The following is a 17,936-nucleotide window of genomic DNA, read 5'->3' as shown; positions in this document are numbered from 1 at the left end:
TGTGAGTAAATTTCAGAAAGTCTGGGGACCGTTAACAGAATTTTGTAATGAATGATTAACTTTTCCCATGATAAGATATTTGATTAGAGGGGAAAGGGGTGGGATTTTATTTCTGATTATTACACAATATATCAATATTTGAATGAATTCACAATAAAGATGATTTTATGTATTATTGAATTGGGAGGGAGGGAGGGATGGGGGATTATTATATTCAATAAGAATGATATAAATTTAGATTTCTTACATAATATTTTAACATTATAGAATACTAATTTTCTAATGAAATGTTAAATTTAATGCTAATATGTGAGTTAATCAAGTGTGTATCTTTAAGTTTTATATGAGTTTATTTGATACACTTGTTGTAACATATGAAAATGAATAAAGAATTATAAAATAAAAAAAATATTTTCAATGGGAAAAATTGTCTTGGAACTCGAACGTTTTGGAACTCCAACGGGGTTCTGGAACGGATTAAGTTTGGATTCCAAGGTACCATTGTACTTAGTTTGGGGATATGAATCTTTTCCAGCATAGGGCCTTATTCCAAAATGTCTTTCTATTCTGTTTTCTGTGGAGCAAAACATTTATTGGATAAAACTGTTGGTATCCAAAAGGAACAAATTAGCCAAGCAGTTAATCAAGTTTCAAGCAATAATAAGGCTGAAAAGAGAGCCCCTGAAATTATTCCCAAAAATTGGAGGGTAAAGGAGTAGTTTGAAATAGATGGTATGGGGGAGTAATTGGCAGGTTTCAAGAGTGCTAAGCTTCAGTTCGCAAAACTTTTCACCTTTAAATGTTCCTTTGGCTTATGAAGGTATCTTTTCTGTCTAATAACTTTCTTGGTGCTTTTGTGTACTACGTTTATTTTGGGGGGCTGTTTTAAAACTCTCTCGTCTAAAAATTAGGCTGTTTAGAGAACTGACCTTTATTTTTCTGCACTGAATTCAACTATTTCCCTCTGTCTTTTCATATGGTAGATCCCATCTGCCAGTGTGCCAACATTTTTGTTACCTTGGTTTTCCCATCACTGTCATGATGGTCAAGACACTCTTGTCTTCTATGCCTGTTCTTTAGGAAGCGGCTGGATTATGTAAACCATGCCCGGAGGCTGGCTGAGGATGACTGGACTGGAGCTGACAGTGAGGAAGAGGAGGATGATGACAGTAAATCCAGGGTTGAAGAGATGGATGTTGAAAATGCCAAGAAATTACCAAAACGCTATGCAAATCAGGTGAGCAATAAGTGAAGGTTCTGTGGAAATGTGTACAGTCTTTCAAATAACTAATAAAAACAGAAGGATTAACTTGCAGTTATTATTTTAAATGGATTTTGAGGATCAAGTTTGGTGTTATTGGTAGTTTTGTATTTTCTTTCCTTAAGAATATATTTTCACTTTTTTTCTAATAAAGAAAAAACTACCTCGAGTCCATAAGCTTCCTCAATTGAAAATGGGAGATATTTTCTGGTTCCAGCTTTCTGATGCTAAGAAAGTGACATTGTTATAGTTCCCACATTATCAGGCCAGAGTCTGGATCAAATTAAAAAACTGTGGGTCATCTCTGATGGGGTCATCTCTGATGGGGTAATGTAGATCTTTTCAGCTCCCAAAACTGTTATTGGAGAGGGATCACAGCAGAAAATAAGTCCTTAGCCTGGTTGTTCTTGAGAGATGTGCAACATCTTATCTCAGGTGTACACCATACCTAATATTCTGTCATCTGCCATTTCCAAGCTGCTGGTACACCAAACACTTGACTAACTTTCCTCTCCAAAGTTGGTGTAATTAATACTAAATAACCCACTGTCTGGGCTAAAAATCTGGTCACCAGAAACAAAACCCAATTCAGACATAAAGGATACATTGGTCTAAAGCAGTGTATCGCAAACTGTGTGCTGTGCCACACTAGTGTACCTCCTTAGATTTCAGGTGTGCCGTGACACACTGGGGAGGAGGAGAGGCGCAGGCACCGGCTGACTGCCTACAGGATGTGCCTCTTGCGGCAAGAGGCACGTCCTGTAGGCAATTAGCCAGTGCCTCTCCTCTCCAGCCCTCTTCCCTGTTGGCACCCCCACTGGCGGCTCAGGGCCCATCTGGAGGGCTTTCACACATGCACGTGACATCATGGCATCATCCGCGCACTTACGGATGCCTCGAGCCGCAACCACTACGTTTAGTGTGCTGTGGCTCGACAAAGTTTGTGGGATAGTGGTCTAAAGATTCCAGGAGGTATGCTGCGCTTTGAGGACATTCAACAAAATTACCAGATTAGAAAAAGGAATATCTTGTAGCTTTCATTCTTTGAGAATAAAATTGATTGATTAAAAGAAGAAAAGCCCTGCATCTCACCAAAAGTTAATTCACATTATAATGTGCTTTTGCGGGGTAGGTCTATTGTTTAAATCTTGCCTGTATTGCAATATTTCATTGTAAAAGAAATGAGAAAATTTGATCAGTCAGAGAAGAGAGAGAGCAGAGGTTAATAGAGATGCTTTATTAATCAATTGGGAATTCCTGATACTATGACACTAGCTGCTGGTTTTGTGTGTTTCTTCCCGATACATCATATTTGGTTGTTTCACGTGAGAGACAATCAAGAATACAGTAGCTGATTCAGTGAGTTGCTCAGAAACACTTCCCCTGTTTTATCAATATTTATTAATATTCACATTTTTAAAACCTGAAAGATGGACATCGCTTGTGTATTGGGTCAGCTTGAGGATTGTTTTCAATCTCTGAAAAGTTGCCTGGAAGCTGATAAATTGCATATGATCTCGGGTGGAGACTGAGATATTGACTTTTGGCTGTAGCACAAGTGGTCTCTGCAGTCTGAATAGCCAAGCAGGAACTGAAGAACTGTGAACTAGAAAACACCAACTGCACTCCCATAAGGAGAATACCAAGTAACACTGTTGGATACGGATTAGAATAAGAACCTTCAAAAAAATGTCCTCACAGGTTGCCAGCTAAGCAAGATGAACCAAAATGCCCGCCGAAAAAACCTCTCCTGAGGCCTGTAGTGGCACAGAGCCTGAACAGACCCAGCTGCTAAAGCAGAATTGCAGGCAGCAGCTGTTGTAGCGAAAAGGGAGTCCCCAGCACTATCGGTGGTAAGGGAAACCTTATTTCCCTGACTATTGGTGGCTGGGGAAATCCCTGTGGGGGAGGTAGGGGAAGCCCAGGCTTCCCCACTGCCTACAGCTGACGAGCAGTGCATGCGCAAAGAGGATTCCCCCTCACAGTGGCCAAAGCACTTTGTGCACACATCGGCTGCATTCACCGCTTGTCGGGCACACAATGAGCTACTTTAAAGTGCTCATTGTGAACCTCTACAAGGAAAATGCAAAACCGCCGGTTAACAATAAAATTCAATTAAAGCTAATTAAAAGCTTCCCTTCAGACCAGCACTGCCTCCAGGATTTTTTTTTTTTCCAAGTACAACTTTTACAAATGAGCAGACCCCACAGGCTCTCAAAACTATATGCTTTGCCTGAAACTGTGGCAAGGCTTGGAGGAGTGCGTGGCGCAGTGGTTTGAGTACAGCCTCAGCACCCTGGGGTTGTGGGTTCAAACCTCGCACTACTCCTTGTGACCCTGGGCAAGTCACTCAGTCCTCCATAGCCTCAGATACATTTGGTAGATTGTGAGCCCGCCGGGACAGATAGGGAAAATACTTGAGTACCTGATTGTAAAACTGCTTAGATAATCTTGATAGGCGGTGTATAAAACCTAATAAACTTGAAACTTAAACTTGAGGCACCTCCTAAGAGAAAAAATTTGGGAAGGTGGGGGGAGGGACTCGACCAGTCAAGTGTGGCACCCCCGAGGTTGGACGGACCCCCGAAAGGGTCCCCCAAGCTCTATTTGGCACCCACAAACGGGGACTAAAAGAGTCACTAATCACATCCAACAGGCCCTAACTAACTAAAGGAAAGACTACACAGGCTTACCACCTCCACCTGCTGGAGACTGAGAACAGACTGATTGTAGATTGGACTGCACAGTCCACTTGTACTACAGCCAAAAGTCAATGTCTCATTCTCCACCTGCTGGCAGAGAGGCATAAACCCATCCATTCTGTGCCGGTCTGGAGGGATGCTAAAGAACAATCAATAATTGATACTAATTGGTACACATTTATATGCACATCGGTCCTGCATTGTATTGTATAACATGCAAGCCTAAATTTTAATGTTCAACTCAAAAGGACGTGTAGCCATAGGAGGAGCATGGGCAGGTCAGGGGCATTGCCAGAAATTAGGCAGAATGTTTTAGAATAGGGCCATTTACATGCCCAGCTACCATTAGTCGTGTGCCAACATTTTCATCAGTTTGCAGCTAGGGAAAGTGCTCTACCTATCCACTTTCAATTTCTCGTCTCTCTCCTTTGTCCTCTTATTTTTTTTCTGTCTTTCACCCACTCCCCATTACTACCTTTCCATTCTAAGTATGCAGCCCCATCCCACCTCTCATCTGTTTACCACCTCCCAATCCAGCATAATTATCAACAGCATTCATTTTGTTCTTTAACTTCAATTCTGCAGTTGATGTTGTCTGAGTGGCTGATCGAAGTGCCCCCAGATCTAGTGCAGGAATGGCTTCTTGTGGTTTCTCCAGTTGGCAAAAGGTCACTCATCATAGCTTCCCAGGTAAGAGAGACAAAGTGCAGGTGTGTCTGTAAAGTGCATTAGAGCATTAGACGTATATTAACATAGCAAATGACAGCAGATAAAGACCAATTGGCTTATTGAGTTTGCTAAGTTGTCTTTCTCTTCCAAGCTTAAATTAAAGGTCAGCTCCTCCCCTGTGTTTGTTTATCTGTTCTCTTAGCTCTATTCCTACTGCTGTCCTTTAGTAATCCAGTCCTGTTTTTTAGGGTATCCTGTGGCTACTCTCTTCACTGTCAGGCAGAGATAAAGATGAAATTTTGATGAAGGATATGAGTGGGAACATTAAACTGTCATTTGGAGATAGGACTATCTAGTATGAATCTTAGCTTACTTGTTTCTTGCAGCAAGAATAGCTGTCATCTTAAAAAGACCCATACTATTTTGCCAGGCAGAGGCTAGATTCAAGGGGAGAAATCTGAAGTTATAATGCAGGATCTGTGACATGAGACGTCAGAATAGTCAGAGGATTCCTGAAATGTCAGTTGTATGAACATGAGGTAACTAAAATGTACTGAACAGGAATGTAGAGTTACTACCCAAACCCAAATAGCATTATTTTTGTCTAATTAATGATGCCTGTGCATGTCAGCAATATGTATTAGAATATGTGTGGATATGGAGTCATATGTTGCCATGCCACAGAGCAGCAGCATAAGAACTTAATAGCCTTACTAGGTCAGACCAAAAGTCCATCAAGCCCAGTTGCCCATTCTCAAGGTGGCCAACCCAGATCACTAGTGCCTGGCCAATCTTTTGAATTTATTCATTGAAATGGCTCACCGTTGGGAATTCGCCATGAAAATTCAACCAGGCCTCAAATAGAGATCTTTTGAATCCTCAAATTCAAACACAAACGTCGGATTTTGCAAGCAACTCACTCAGGTCAGACTTTAACATCTCAAAATAAATCCTTACTGTGTTTTCAGAATTACTTCAACAACAGCGCAAGTCCTTTGCACCTGTTTGTCACGCATTATATAGAAAGCAGATCAGATTCACTCTGATCTACCTAGCTAGACTTTGTGTATTTCATGTGGGCTGGGCATACTTTTTTGACCAGATAAGGATGCATAAACTTTTTATGAATCTTTATCAAAGGAGCCTTCAACCACTTGATGTGTATGGAGCTTCATTATGGCCCTTGGTCCTCGGGTGGGATAGGCTTACCCAATATGAGGCTTTATAATATGGCCTGTTTCCTTAGATTGGATAATGAATGCTGAGGATTTTACTCCATGGAGCATGGAAAGAGACCTATTTCAACCCCTCCACCCACACTATCTTCTACATGCTCCCCTCAGATTGATACCTCAGAAACATAAATATAATGTGGGCTGCATGGAAATTTTTATTACTCTTGTTGCAGCAGAGTCCTAATAACTCTGACTTGATTCCCATTACTGGTAATTTAGTTTACCCCAGATTTGCATCAACATGGATCAACTCATGTAGCTGATTTCTTAACAACAAATGATAAAATGAAATATTTTGATGCCTTGGTACAGGGTCCTGGTATATTAACCTGGGATTGTATTGCTTACTTGCCATTCTCACATTATGTCAGATGTATAAAGCACTACTTGCTGTTTTTACTACTCCTGGTTTTGATTGAGCAAAGGTTTCTCTCTTGCACAAAACTTTTATATACTTGTATCCAAAAAGCAATATAAGCAGATTTTGACAGCTTGGACATCAGAGTTACAGACGAGCTTCTCAGAACATTGAATTGGTAAATAAATAATAAAGAATGTACCCCTGATGGTTCACAATGCTAGCTACAGAGAATGTCATTACCGTACAATTCTCAGAGCGTACCTTTCACAGCTGCATTTGTATCAGGTCTTACGGCTGAGGAATATCTCATTCCATTTGGACTTGTATTTTCATTATTCATTTTTGGGTGTAAGGGTTTGCCTATATTTATTTATTTTTTACATTTATATTCCTCTTAACCCCCCCTAGCAGATTACAATTTGTATATATTGTATTAAAGGCACATTGAACTTCCCTCTCTGTCCCATATAGGCTCACAGTCTAAACTAAAATGCCTAAAAAAGAGTAATAAATATAGAATATACATATGAGTATATGATATGTATCTAAAAGCAAAAATTAAACATAGCCTAGCAAAAAAATCAAATAAAAAAAGCTTCAGTCCAGTATAGCACCACATCCATCTCCATTCTGTGCAAGACTGTTGAATCACCAAATTGATGCAGCTCCAAGCCAAGACCACCCGGCAAAGCCCTACACCATGGCCATTGGCTGCAAGCCAGTTCAATGGCCCTAGGACAAACAGCAATCCCTCCGCTGGCATCAACATCGGTCGGCCTCCACTGCAACATCAGATCATCCAACACCTGACCAGATCAAGGGGCCTCCACCGCAGCACCAGATCCTCTTGACACCAGAACCAGACCGATGTGCCGCCATTCTCCTTTATCTCGTATAGTTTGTCCACCAGCAAGTTAAAACTATGACCTTTCTACTTAATTGGTGGCACTTGTAGATTTGTAAAATGGGGCAGCTGTATGTAGAAATGCTGGCCTGTCAGTCTATGCTGTTCATTTTTTTAGCTGTATCTCTGTAAAATGATTGCTTCCACTGCACACACTGGCAATCACATGAGCACATCCCAACCTGGACTTCTAGATTCCGATCTCTACTTTTTGTGTAAAATAGAGTTCATAGTGTGTCTATATAGATGCTCTTGGGAGTAGAGAGTGGGCAGAGATGGGGCAGGAGTGGCATTTAATATATATATCGCAGTAAGTGTAAATTGTCTGGGCCTGTTTTCTGGAAGGGCTGTTCTATAAAAAGCACACTGATGCATATGTGCATTCCCAGTCCAATCCCCCTGTTTAAAAAAACCCCAAAACCTTCATTTAGATTCCTCTTGGGACAAGACCAGCTGTTGAAGGATTGTGAGCTGCCTCCAAGTCTGTTGGGACAGGCTGAAAAGCTATTTCAGAACTAGGATTCCCCACAATGACTCCTGCTAGCAGTAAATTCTATCTTTTCCTACATTTTACAGTTGTAAACTATTTCTTAGAACCAGTGTCCCGCAAACTCTTTGGCACCGGGGCACACTAAACCCGATGCTACGGCCAGAAGGCACTCGGAAGTGCAAGGACGTTATCGCATCGACGTCCGCGCATGCGCAGAGGCCCTCTGGCCACAACCTGAACCTGTCCCTTTGCCGGTGGGGAAGAGGAGGAGAGGCGCCGGGGAGGAGTCATCGGCGCTGGCTGACATCATACAGGACATGCCTCTCGCCGCAAGAGGCACATCATGTAAGCAGTCAGCCGGAGCCTCTCCTCTTTGCCAGTATCTCGTGGCACACAGTTTGCGATACACTGCCTTAAACTGAGAGCATGTGTAGCATTTATTTTTCAACCTTGTCGAGCCACCTTGAGATATAAGAACATAAGAATAGCTTTACTGGGTCAGACCAACGGTCCATCAAGCTCAGTAGCCCGTTCTCACGGTGGCCAATCCAGGTCACTAGTACCTGGCCAAAACCCAAGGTGAAGCAATATTCCATGCTGCCAATACAGGGCAAGCAATGGCTTCCCCCATGTCTTTCTCAATAACAGACTATGGACTTTTCCTCCAGGAACTTGATCAAACCTTTCTTAAAAGGTTTGGCATTCTCCCACAGCTCAGTTTAAAAGCTGCTCTATTTCCTTTTTAAACAGCGCTAGCAGCCTGGTTCCATCCCGGCTAAGGTGAAGTCCGTCCTTTTGGAACAAGCTCCCTCCTTCCCAGAAGGTTGCCCAGTTCCTAACAAATCTAAATCCCTCATCCCTTCACCATCATCTCAACCATGCATTGAAATTATGGTGCAGGATGTATAATACAACACAAAATAACATGTAACCAGTGCTCCCTCTAAGCGGGCGGGTGTTGTGAGCAAACTTTTTTCGCTGTGAGCTAAAAATATCGGGCGCCAGCAAGTTATGAGCCAACTCGCCCGATTCTCCTCTCGCCGCCCTGCCATCTGCCGTACGCCGTGCGCTGTGACGAGAAACTTGTGCGCTGCGATGTAATATTTTGTGCGCCAGCGCATGCCAGCGCAGCTTAGCGGGAACACTGCATGTAACTAGATATCAAAACAATATTAAATCAAAACAGATGTACAGACAGCACTTTGACTGGAGGGCCACTGACACTTCCTCTCTCTCCTGATTTCCTGCAGGGCTCCACAGCAGCTTATACAAAGAGTGGATTCTGTGTCAATAGGTTTCCTTCTCTTCTGCCGGGGGGCAACAGGCACAAATCTGTAACAGGCAAAGGTATAATTCTGAGTTCCATATTGAACATTGAAAATATGGCCTGAGAGGTCCTAGCCATAGGAGAAATGTATGTACCATCTACAAGCCTGAAAGCTATTGAAGAGGTTTCCGTTCAGGCACAGTACTCCCTTTTTGAGAGCAATGGAGGATTAAGTGACTTGTCCAAGGAGCTGCACAAGTATTTTAATTGGGCTGCCCTGGTTCTCAGCTCACTGCTCTAACTATTAGGCTACTTTTCCAGTGATGCAGTTGGTAGAAAAGAAAGGAAGGGTGCTAGAGAACTGCATGGGACATACTGACACTAGGAGAAGGCAAACAACCAGAAGGGATGATGTTGTCCCTAGATGGTTGTAGGGAATATACTGAATGGAAGAAGGATGGAATGTTGGATAGACTATGCTGTGTTTAAGAGGAGGACTGCAAACAATAAGAGGCTACCCTGATCCTGGAAGAAATTGGCACATTTTGGGGGAGGAGTGTATTCTTGAGAAAAGAAACAAATCAGGGAAGGACTACATTGCCTACAGGAACACATTAGTATGGTTGGTTTTGAAAGTAGATCTGGGAGGGAGAGAACTGCAGAGCATAGGAGAGTGGTTTGTACATAGTGCATGTAGACCTAGCCTAGAAGTGAAATTTGCACTGTTAATGAGTACATTGACTGAAAGGAGTGCAAGGCTGGATAGCATGCCCATGATCCTGGGATGGGAACCTGATGAGCTCTAGTGAATGACACTAATCCCTTATTGATTTGTTTAGATTACACCATCCTGGACTGCATTTATAGTGAGGTAGCACGGACCTTCTATATTCTGGATGTGATGTGCTGGAGAGGGCACCCAGTTTATGACTGTCAGGTAAGTGATGTTTTTGGTACTTTGGTAGATGTGATAGTATTTATTAATTTGATACTGATGGTGTCTGTCACTAGACATCAAGGCCAGGTTCTTAAAAAAACCCAACAACCCCAAAACCTAAAGTTTGGTACATAACTTAATTATTTAAAAACATTTAATCAGTGCTGATAACAAGCAATTAGAACCTCATAATTACCTTAAATTAAAATGGATAGTAGGTGCCTGTCACTTTCAGGTAGGCGCCTAGTCCAAGGTGCCTACCAGAAAGTTGGCATGTAGGCTCTTGTTTTGGACTTAGGCGCTGGTATTTAGGCCAAAAAATCCATGGCATAAATAAGGTGTGATTCTATAAAAAGTGCCTAACTTAAGATTGACATGCGCTCTGTTCCTCCTCACCTATGTTTTAGGTGCTGTTTATGAAATTGGGGGCCATAGGAATAAAATAAATTTATAAAATCATCTTGGGCCTGATTATATAAATGGCGCCTAACTCGGTAGGCACCTATAGAAATGGCACCTACCATATGTCATTCCAAGTTAGGCACCATTTATAGAATCATACTTAGTGGTGCCTAAATCAAGTTAAGTGCTGGTAGGCATCATAATATTAGGCGCCGGTACAGTAGGCCAGGGTTTTCTTGGCCTAAAATACCAGTACCTAACTCTATCCATGACCAAACTCTGCCCCTTAACCACGCCTACTTTTCAGGTAGCTGCCTTAGTTTAGTCGCCTACATAATGCCTACCTGAAAACATTTTTTTTTTTTTTTAATTCATAGGTTGTTTTTTTTTATGGCACTGTTCAATTAACAGCGCCAATTGAACCCATTAAAAAATTAACCCCCCTGCTTTTCTTTTTTTCTTTTTTTAATTTCTTTATTCATTATAAATTTTCAAACAAGTGTACAATAAATCACTTCATAATATACATTTCCACTTGAAATTATTACAAATTTCACACCACAAGAATTATCTCCCTCAACCCCATACATATATCTTTCTAAATATCCAACACTTAAAAAAAAAAACCCCGCCCCCCACCCATACATAATAAATGGGGTTAAATACAATTTATCCCCCCTGCTTTTCTAACGCGTAGCGTGGGTTTTAGCACTGGCAGTAACTGCTCTGACACTCAAAGGAATTCTAGGAGCATCGGTGCTATAACCCGTGCTATGCGTTAGTAAAGGAGGTACCTAGATAGCTAGATGCACCGATCTAGGTGCTTAATTGCAGCTGCTTTTTATAGAATCGGCCATACAACAAATTACGAGCAATTGGAAGAATTGGAGCCGGCTCAATTATAGCTTTTGGTGGAATTAATTGTGTCATATGTATAAATTGGAACGAACATTAGCCATCCAGAAAGGGAATTTTAAGAAATTTCAAGAGACTTGGGAGCCATTAGCAAAGTATTGTAGCGTCTAAGTATTATTTTCCCCTATAAATGTGCACATCCGGGAGGGGGGAAATCTGTTAGGATAATGAATTTAAATATAATGTAATGAAGTTTATTATATAAATTTTATATGTTGGGTATTATGATTGTTTAGGGGGGAGGGGGGACTAATTCTGAAATGGATATTAATGATATATTAAGTGTGATATTGAAGTATAAAATGTTGTATTTATTGTAACACTTACTGTAAGTTTGAAAATAATAAAGAATTGAAGAAAAAAAAAAAAGAATCGGAGCCTTTATTACCAAACTAACGCTCTTCAAAGCTGGACTGTCTACATTACAGTGTGTAAAATAAAATTTAATGAAACACTAAAATAACTTAGCTTTTTTAAATTTGTAAATTTTTTTTTTTTTTAATTCTTTATTCTTTTTTAATCGTTCAACAAGTGTATAAGAAAAAAGAACCATACATAGTCTCAGAAACAACACTTGAAAAATCCATCAAATCAAATAACAATTGTATATATATAAACCCCTAATCCCCCCTCCCTCCCAACATTATTTTTCTTTATTCATTTTTAACCTCTCATCAAGTGTACAAGAATCATAAGAACAACACTTAGTTAAACACTTGAAAATCTTATCATTATATTATATAAACATAAAAGGAATCCTTACCCTACCCCCCTCCATCCCTATTAGTAATTTTATTCAATCACTTTATCAAAACAACCCCTCCCCCCTCCCTTCCTTAAATGGTGCATCTTCAAAAGAAAAATGGTATCTATTCATTACAAAACAATGTTAATGGCTCCCATATTTTAATAAAATTTTTATAATTTCCATTTTGTACCGCTATTGAACGTTCCATGTTATCTAAATGACATAGCGAATTCCACCAAAAATTAAAGTTAAGTCTGCTATGATCTTTCCAATTATTAAAATTACTCAGAACTGGAAGGATTACACTAAATTGAATTACACTTTTTAGTGGAATTCAATTTGTCATATATATAAAATGGAAAAAGTATTGGCATTACAACAAGGTTATATTAAAAAATTTAATAAAATATGGGGACCATTGACAAATTATTCTACTGATCAGATATAATAACACATGTATAGAACATATAGAAGGGGTAGGGAGGGAAAACTATTGTAATATTAATATGATATAAAATTCTGATAAAGGGTTTATTTAATTCACATTGTAAGAACATTTAATAATAATTTCAAGTGTTTTTTCATAATTGAATGTATTACATGTATTTCACTTGATGTAAGAATTTAAAAAAAGAATAAAAAATATTTAAAAAAAAAAAAATATGTTGAATGGCAACTCCTATCGTGATCAATAAAAGTTTGTTGTTATTCGCCAATATCTGACTCTTTTTCCTCATAGACATGCCAAATATCACAGTATCATAAGATAACGCTACAGGATTTTCTAACAAACAATTTATTTGATCCCAGATCAATTTCCAAAAGGCCAAGATATAAGGACAATAAAACAAAAGATGATCCAAAGTCCCTACATCAAAAGATTACAATGCCAGCATCTATTAGATAATGAACTATTCAACTTTTGTATTCTAACTGGGGTCCAAAATGCTCTATGCAAAAGAAAAAACCAAGTTTGCCTCATAAATACTGACAATGTACATCTTATTTTCCAAGACCAAATTTGTGGCCATTGAGATGCTGAAATCTGATGCTTAATCTCAATGCTCCAAATATCCCTAAGTCCATTATTAGGCTTTTTTTTTAACCAATTCACTAATAACTTTGTACCACTGCGCGGCCTGGTGGCCCAGAAAGTTTGCCTGGAAGCATAAAAATTCCATACCGTACTTGGAATTAAGACTTTTCCATTCAGGGAACCCTGCCTAAATGGCCTGCTTCAATTGCAACCAACGAAAACATTGTGATTTATTAAGCCCAAATTTATGTTGCAGTTGTATAAAATCAAGCAGCTTTCCATTTGAAATAACATCACTTAAAGTTTGTATTCTTGCACTTAACCAATGCTTCCAGACAATCTTAGATCTGCCAATTTGAATCTTGGAGTTTAGCCATATAGATTGATTTGTTGATTTATTAATAGGATTTTCAGTTAAGTTGCTGACATACCTTACAGTTTTCCAAGTATCTAATAAAATTCTATTTTCTTTATACAATCTGGGCATCTTGATACTGAGAATGTGACAAAGATGTAAAGGACACAGAAGTCGCCATTCCAAATATAACCAATCAGGAGTGTACTCAATGAGCTCCGGGAGGACCCAGTACATACCTTGACATAAAATATAGGCCTGATGGTACCTATAAAAGTTTGGAAAATTTACCCCTCCCTCCTTAATTGACTTTTGTAGTGATACTAAAGCAATTCTGGGAGTTTTACCAAGCCAAATAAATTTAATAATAATCGAATTCAATGTTTTATAGAAAGATTTTTGAAAAAACACTGGAATCATACCCATTTGATAACAAATCACAGGCAACACCATCATTTTCACAGTTTGAACTCTCCCCCACCAAGATAAATATAATGGATTCCATTGTTCACATAATTCCAAAACCTTTTTTAATAAAAGTTTTTCATTTTCTTTTACTGTATCATCCATTGTATTTTTGATCCATATTCCTAAATATTTTAATCCATCTTCCTTCCAAACAAAAGAAAATGAATCAAACATAGTTTTTATACAGTGTACATTAAGTGGAAGAATTTCAGATTTATCCCAATTAATTTTGTAACCCAAACATTTCAATCAATTCTAACAGACACGGAATGGTTGAACCTAGATTGCGCAAATAAAGCAAAATGTCATCTGCATAAGCAGAGAGTTTATATTCCCACTCCTTTAGGGGAATACCCTGTATCCCCTTTGCCTGTTGAATAGCTATCAATAAGGGTTCTAAAACAATATCAAAAAGCAAAGGAGACAATGGACATCCCTGTCTAACTCCCCTATGCAATTTAAAACAATCCGATAAATTATTATTAATATATAATCTTGCCATAGGGGAGCTATACAAAGTTTGAATCATTTGAACAAATCCAGGGCCTATACCAAACCAATCCAAAGCCTGATGCATGAATGACCATTCTACCCTATTAAAAGCTTTTTCTGCATCTAAAGATAGAGCAAAAGCTGGTTCCTTCATCATTTTTGTTAAATTTAAAATATGAAATGCCAATCTCGTATTATTAGAAGAATGTCTGTTCGCAATGAAACCAGTTTGATGTACATCAATTATGTAAGGGAGAGCCTTAGCCAACCTTAATGCCAGAGTTTTAGCCAATAATTTTCCATCCACATTAATTAATGATATTGGCCTGTAATTTGAAACCAAAGTGGGATCTTTATTTGGCTTTGGTAGAACAATAACCAAAGATTCTGCCATAGTACTCTTAATACAACCTTTAGTAAGTTGAAACTGATATAAATTTAGTAAATAGGGTAATAATAAATTTTGAAATGTTTTATAGAATTCCACAGAAAACAATCCCCACCTGGAGCGGATCCAACTCTAAGAGACTTAAACGCTGTTTCTAATTCTTTTAATGATATAGGTTCTTCTAAACTTCTTTTTATATGATCAGGAAGTTTTGGACCCTCAAGAAGATTTAAAAATTCCAAACCTTTTTGAACTTTATCAACAGAAGACTCGGAAGAATACAACTCTTTATAAAAAATCAAAAATTGATTTAAAATATTACTAATTTGATTATGAGTATTTCCTTTCTCATCTTTATTGCTATTATTTTTATTCTTCTCTTCTTTGCTTTAAGATAATTTGCAAGTAAACTTCCTGCCTTATTAGATTTTCCATAATACAAGGTTTGCCAAAGAAAACAAATCTTTCCTTGCCATTCTTGAAGAAATCTCATTATATTTACCCTTAGCCTTTAACAAAGCTTGCAAAGTATCCTGATTCCATTTTTCAATTAATTTGGACTCCGACAATTTAATTTCTTTTTCCAAATCCGAATATTGTTTAATAAGTTGTTTTTTAATATATGCAGCATATGAAATAATATTACCTCTTATAGTAGCTTTAAACGCATCCCATAAAATTTCTGAATTAATATCTGCTGAAGTTTTTATTTGGAAAAAATCAGAAATTTTTAACTTAATCTCAAGAAAAGCTGAATCCGACACCAATGCATTATCAAATCTCCATAATGATCTATTATAATCATTTTTATCCACTGTAAGTTTAATCCACACCCCTCCATGATCAGACAGAATAATTGGATCAATGGAAGCTTGTGTCACTTGTTGCACCACTGAATTTGAAACCAAAATATAATCAATTCTTGAAAAAGACTTATGAACTGGTGAGCAAAAAGAGAATTCCTGATCATTAAAATGAAGAATACGCCATATATCTTTCAAATTACAAGCATTTACCAAATTATCTAACCCTAATGATCTTATATTTTTACTAGGCTTTTTATCTATAAAAGGATCCATAACAGCTTTAAAATCTCCAGCTACTACTAAATTAGAAGCAGCCAGTGGGAGTATTAATTTTTGTAAATTTTTAAAAAAATCATTTTGATTCGAATTCGGGGCATAGATATTAAGTAAAGTCAAAGTATTATTTCCCATGCTCATTTCCACTTTTATCCATCTTCCTAAAGGATCAAAATCCATCATTTTAAATGAAGCAGAACATTTATTGTTTACTAAGATAGCTACTCCAGCTTTTTTCCCCACAGCAGGAGCAAAAAAACAATGTTTCACCCAATTACCCTCGAGTTTCTTGGATTCTGTCACAGACAGATGTGTCTCTTGAATATAATATACATTAGCCTGTTGTCTCTTCAAAAATGCCAACCTTTTTTTCCTTTTTACTGGGTGATTAAGGCCATTAACATTGAGAGAAAAGATTTTAATCTCCATCAAACCAAATATCTTTTACATATCTCTTCCAATTATTATAAAAAAATTGAGATAATCTGAAATGAAGAAACACCATTTTTCCAATTATTTCTATCCACAATATACACCCATCCCAATCTTCAAATCCCCATAAACCCCCACCCAACCCATCCTCTCCCACCCTTAATAACGACAATGAAAACCTGGAACTGCACATACAAGATCAAGCAAAGCAAGAGAAGTTCCACACAGATCTCAATTGTAAAACAATATTGTATGAAGATAAATCAAATAAAATTTAACATAAATAAATAATATAAACTCTAAATCCTGAAAACCAGAATAAGTAAACTAGATAAGATCTTTCAAACCCGTTTCTAATAATAAGAGATTATCAAATGCTTCATAAATGTTTTAAGAGTTAAATTAGTAATAAACCCATAAAAAGTAATTAAAAGGTGATCAATCACCTCAGATATCATTCATTTTTTTCCCCCTTTTCTTTCTTTCTTTTTTCTTTTCCTTTCCTTCCCCTCAACTTAGTATCAAGAATACACCAAATACCAACATAAGAAATAAAAGCAATTTATCCTATAAGAAAACTATGAGACAATTATAATCTTTTCTTATATTTGAGTCATATTTCTTATCTCTTATACCCACATTAAAAATAATTGACTCTAGTATAAATGAAGTGACTACTGACAAGTTTCTCTATAGAGACTATTATACAATCTCCAGCTATATTCTATAATATTTTATTATTTATTTATTTATTTATTCGATTTTTAGCCCGTCCTCCCAAAAGAGCCCAAAACGGGTTACAAAGTACATCCATAATAATCCAGACAGAGCAGAGATGACATTTTACATAAATTACAATATAGATGACAGTTTACATAAATTACAATATAGACATGACAATAAAACATATGTACTAAGTAGCATCTGGTGAAATTAAGTGACAAAGGTGAGTTGACTGGGTGACATTTCAGGGTGAATGTGTTCATAAGTCTCAAAAAAAAGAATAATTCCTGCATTCTTATTTGCATTCCATAAGAAAATTTCTTCAATGTATTTTTAAAAGAAAATATTAAACCAAAACTTTAGAAATCAGTTGAAAACTCCCTCCAGCAGAATTCACTCTTTCAGAGCTATTGTCATATCCTCATGGATGTTCCTAAAATATTGGCAGATAATTTATGCCTAGTAGTCATTAACTGTAGGAAGCATTCTCCACTGTCTCATATTAAAACACGTCTTGATCTGCAGTTATAAGATCTGCAAACCAATATATCGTCATTGTAAAATATGGTAAACAATTTAGAGCAGGGCTTTCCAGAGCAACTAGTCACATACTTTTAAAAAAAAAAATCTTAAAAATAGACTTAACTTTAACAGCCACCTAACTGTAAAAATAATAAGGGTGCATACAGAACCTAACTGAAAGCAACTTCTGCATTCCATGTCACCAATATTATTCAAAATAAGTACAGGACCAAACCGCCATTTAGAAGTTTCTCAAGTCCATCAAACAACAACAACAACAAAAAAAAATCAAGACCAAAAATCAGAGAGAGAGAAAAAAAAAATAACCATTTCTAACTCCATAAAGAGAATAAGCCAAATTAGACTGACATTGGTTGTTCCCTTTGATTTAGATACATTTCCAACTTTACCAGTTCATCAAAACTCATAGTTTTATTTTCAAGAGTAACTTTCATAATCGCAGGGTATATCAGACCATACTTAGCTCCGATTTCTCTCAACTTTGGCCTCATATCCAAAAATTGCTTTCTTTTATCTGCCGTTGCTT

At 37.6% G+C, this 17,936-nt stretch overlaps 1 protein-coding gene across 4 annotated transcripts in view; it reads left to right on the top strand.

Annotated features, from left to right (window-relative positions):
• SNUPN (snurportin 1) overlaps positions 1 to 17,936 on the top strand; it is a 42,906-nt gene that overhangs the window by 7,277 nt on the left and 17,693 nt on the right. For all 4 annotated transcript variants that reach the window (XM_033920956.1, XM_033920959.1, XM_033920958.1 and 1 more), the window contains exons 3-6: positions 1,081 to 1,237; positions 4,549 to 4,653; positions 8,873 to 8,969; positions 9,729 to 9,826. In XM_033920956.1, the coding sequence (XP_033776847.1) occupies positions 1,081 to 1,237; positions 4,549 to 4,653; positions 8,873 to 8,969; positions 9,729 to 9,826 (457 nt within the window). The remainder of the gene's footprint in view (positions 1 to 1,080; positions 1,238 to 4,548; positions 4,654 to 8,872; positions 8,970 to 9,728; positions 9,827 to 17,936) is intronic.

This window comes from Geotrypetes seraphini, chromosome 14 (assembly GCF_902459505.1).
Source record: "Geotrypetes seraphini chromosome 14, aGeoSer1.1, whole genome shotgun sequence".
Classification (NCBI taxonomy): Eukaryota; Metazoa; Chordata; class Amphibia; order Gymnophiona; family Dermophiidae; genus Geotrypetes; species Geotrypetes seraphini.
This window is presented reverse-complemented; position numbering and strand designations above follow the sequence as displayed.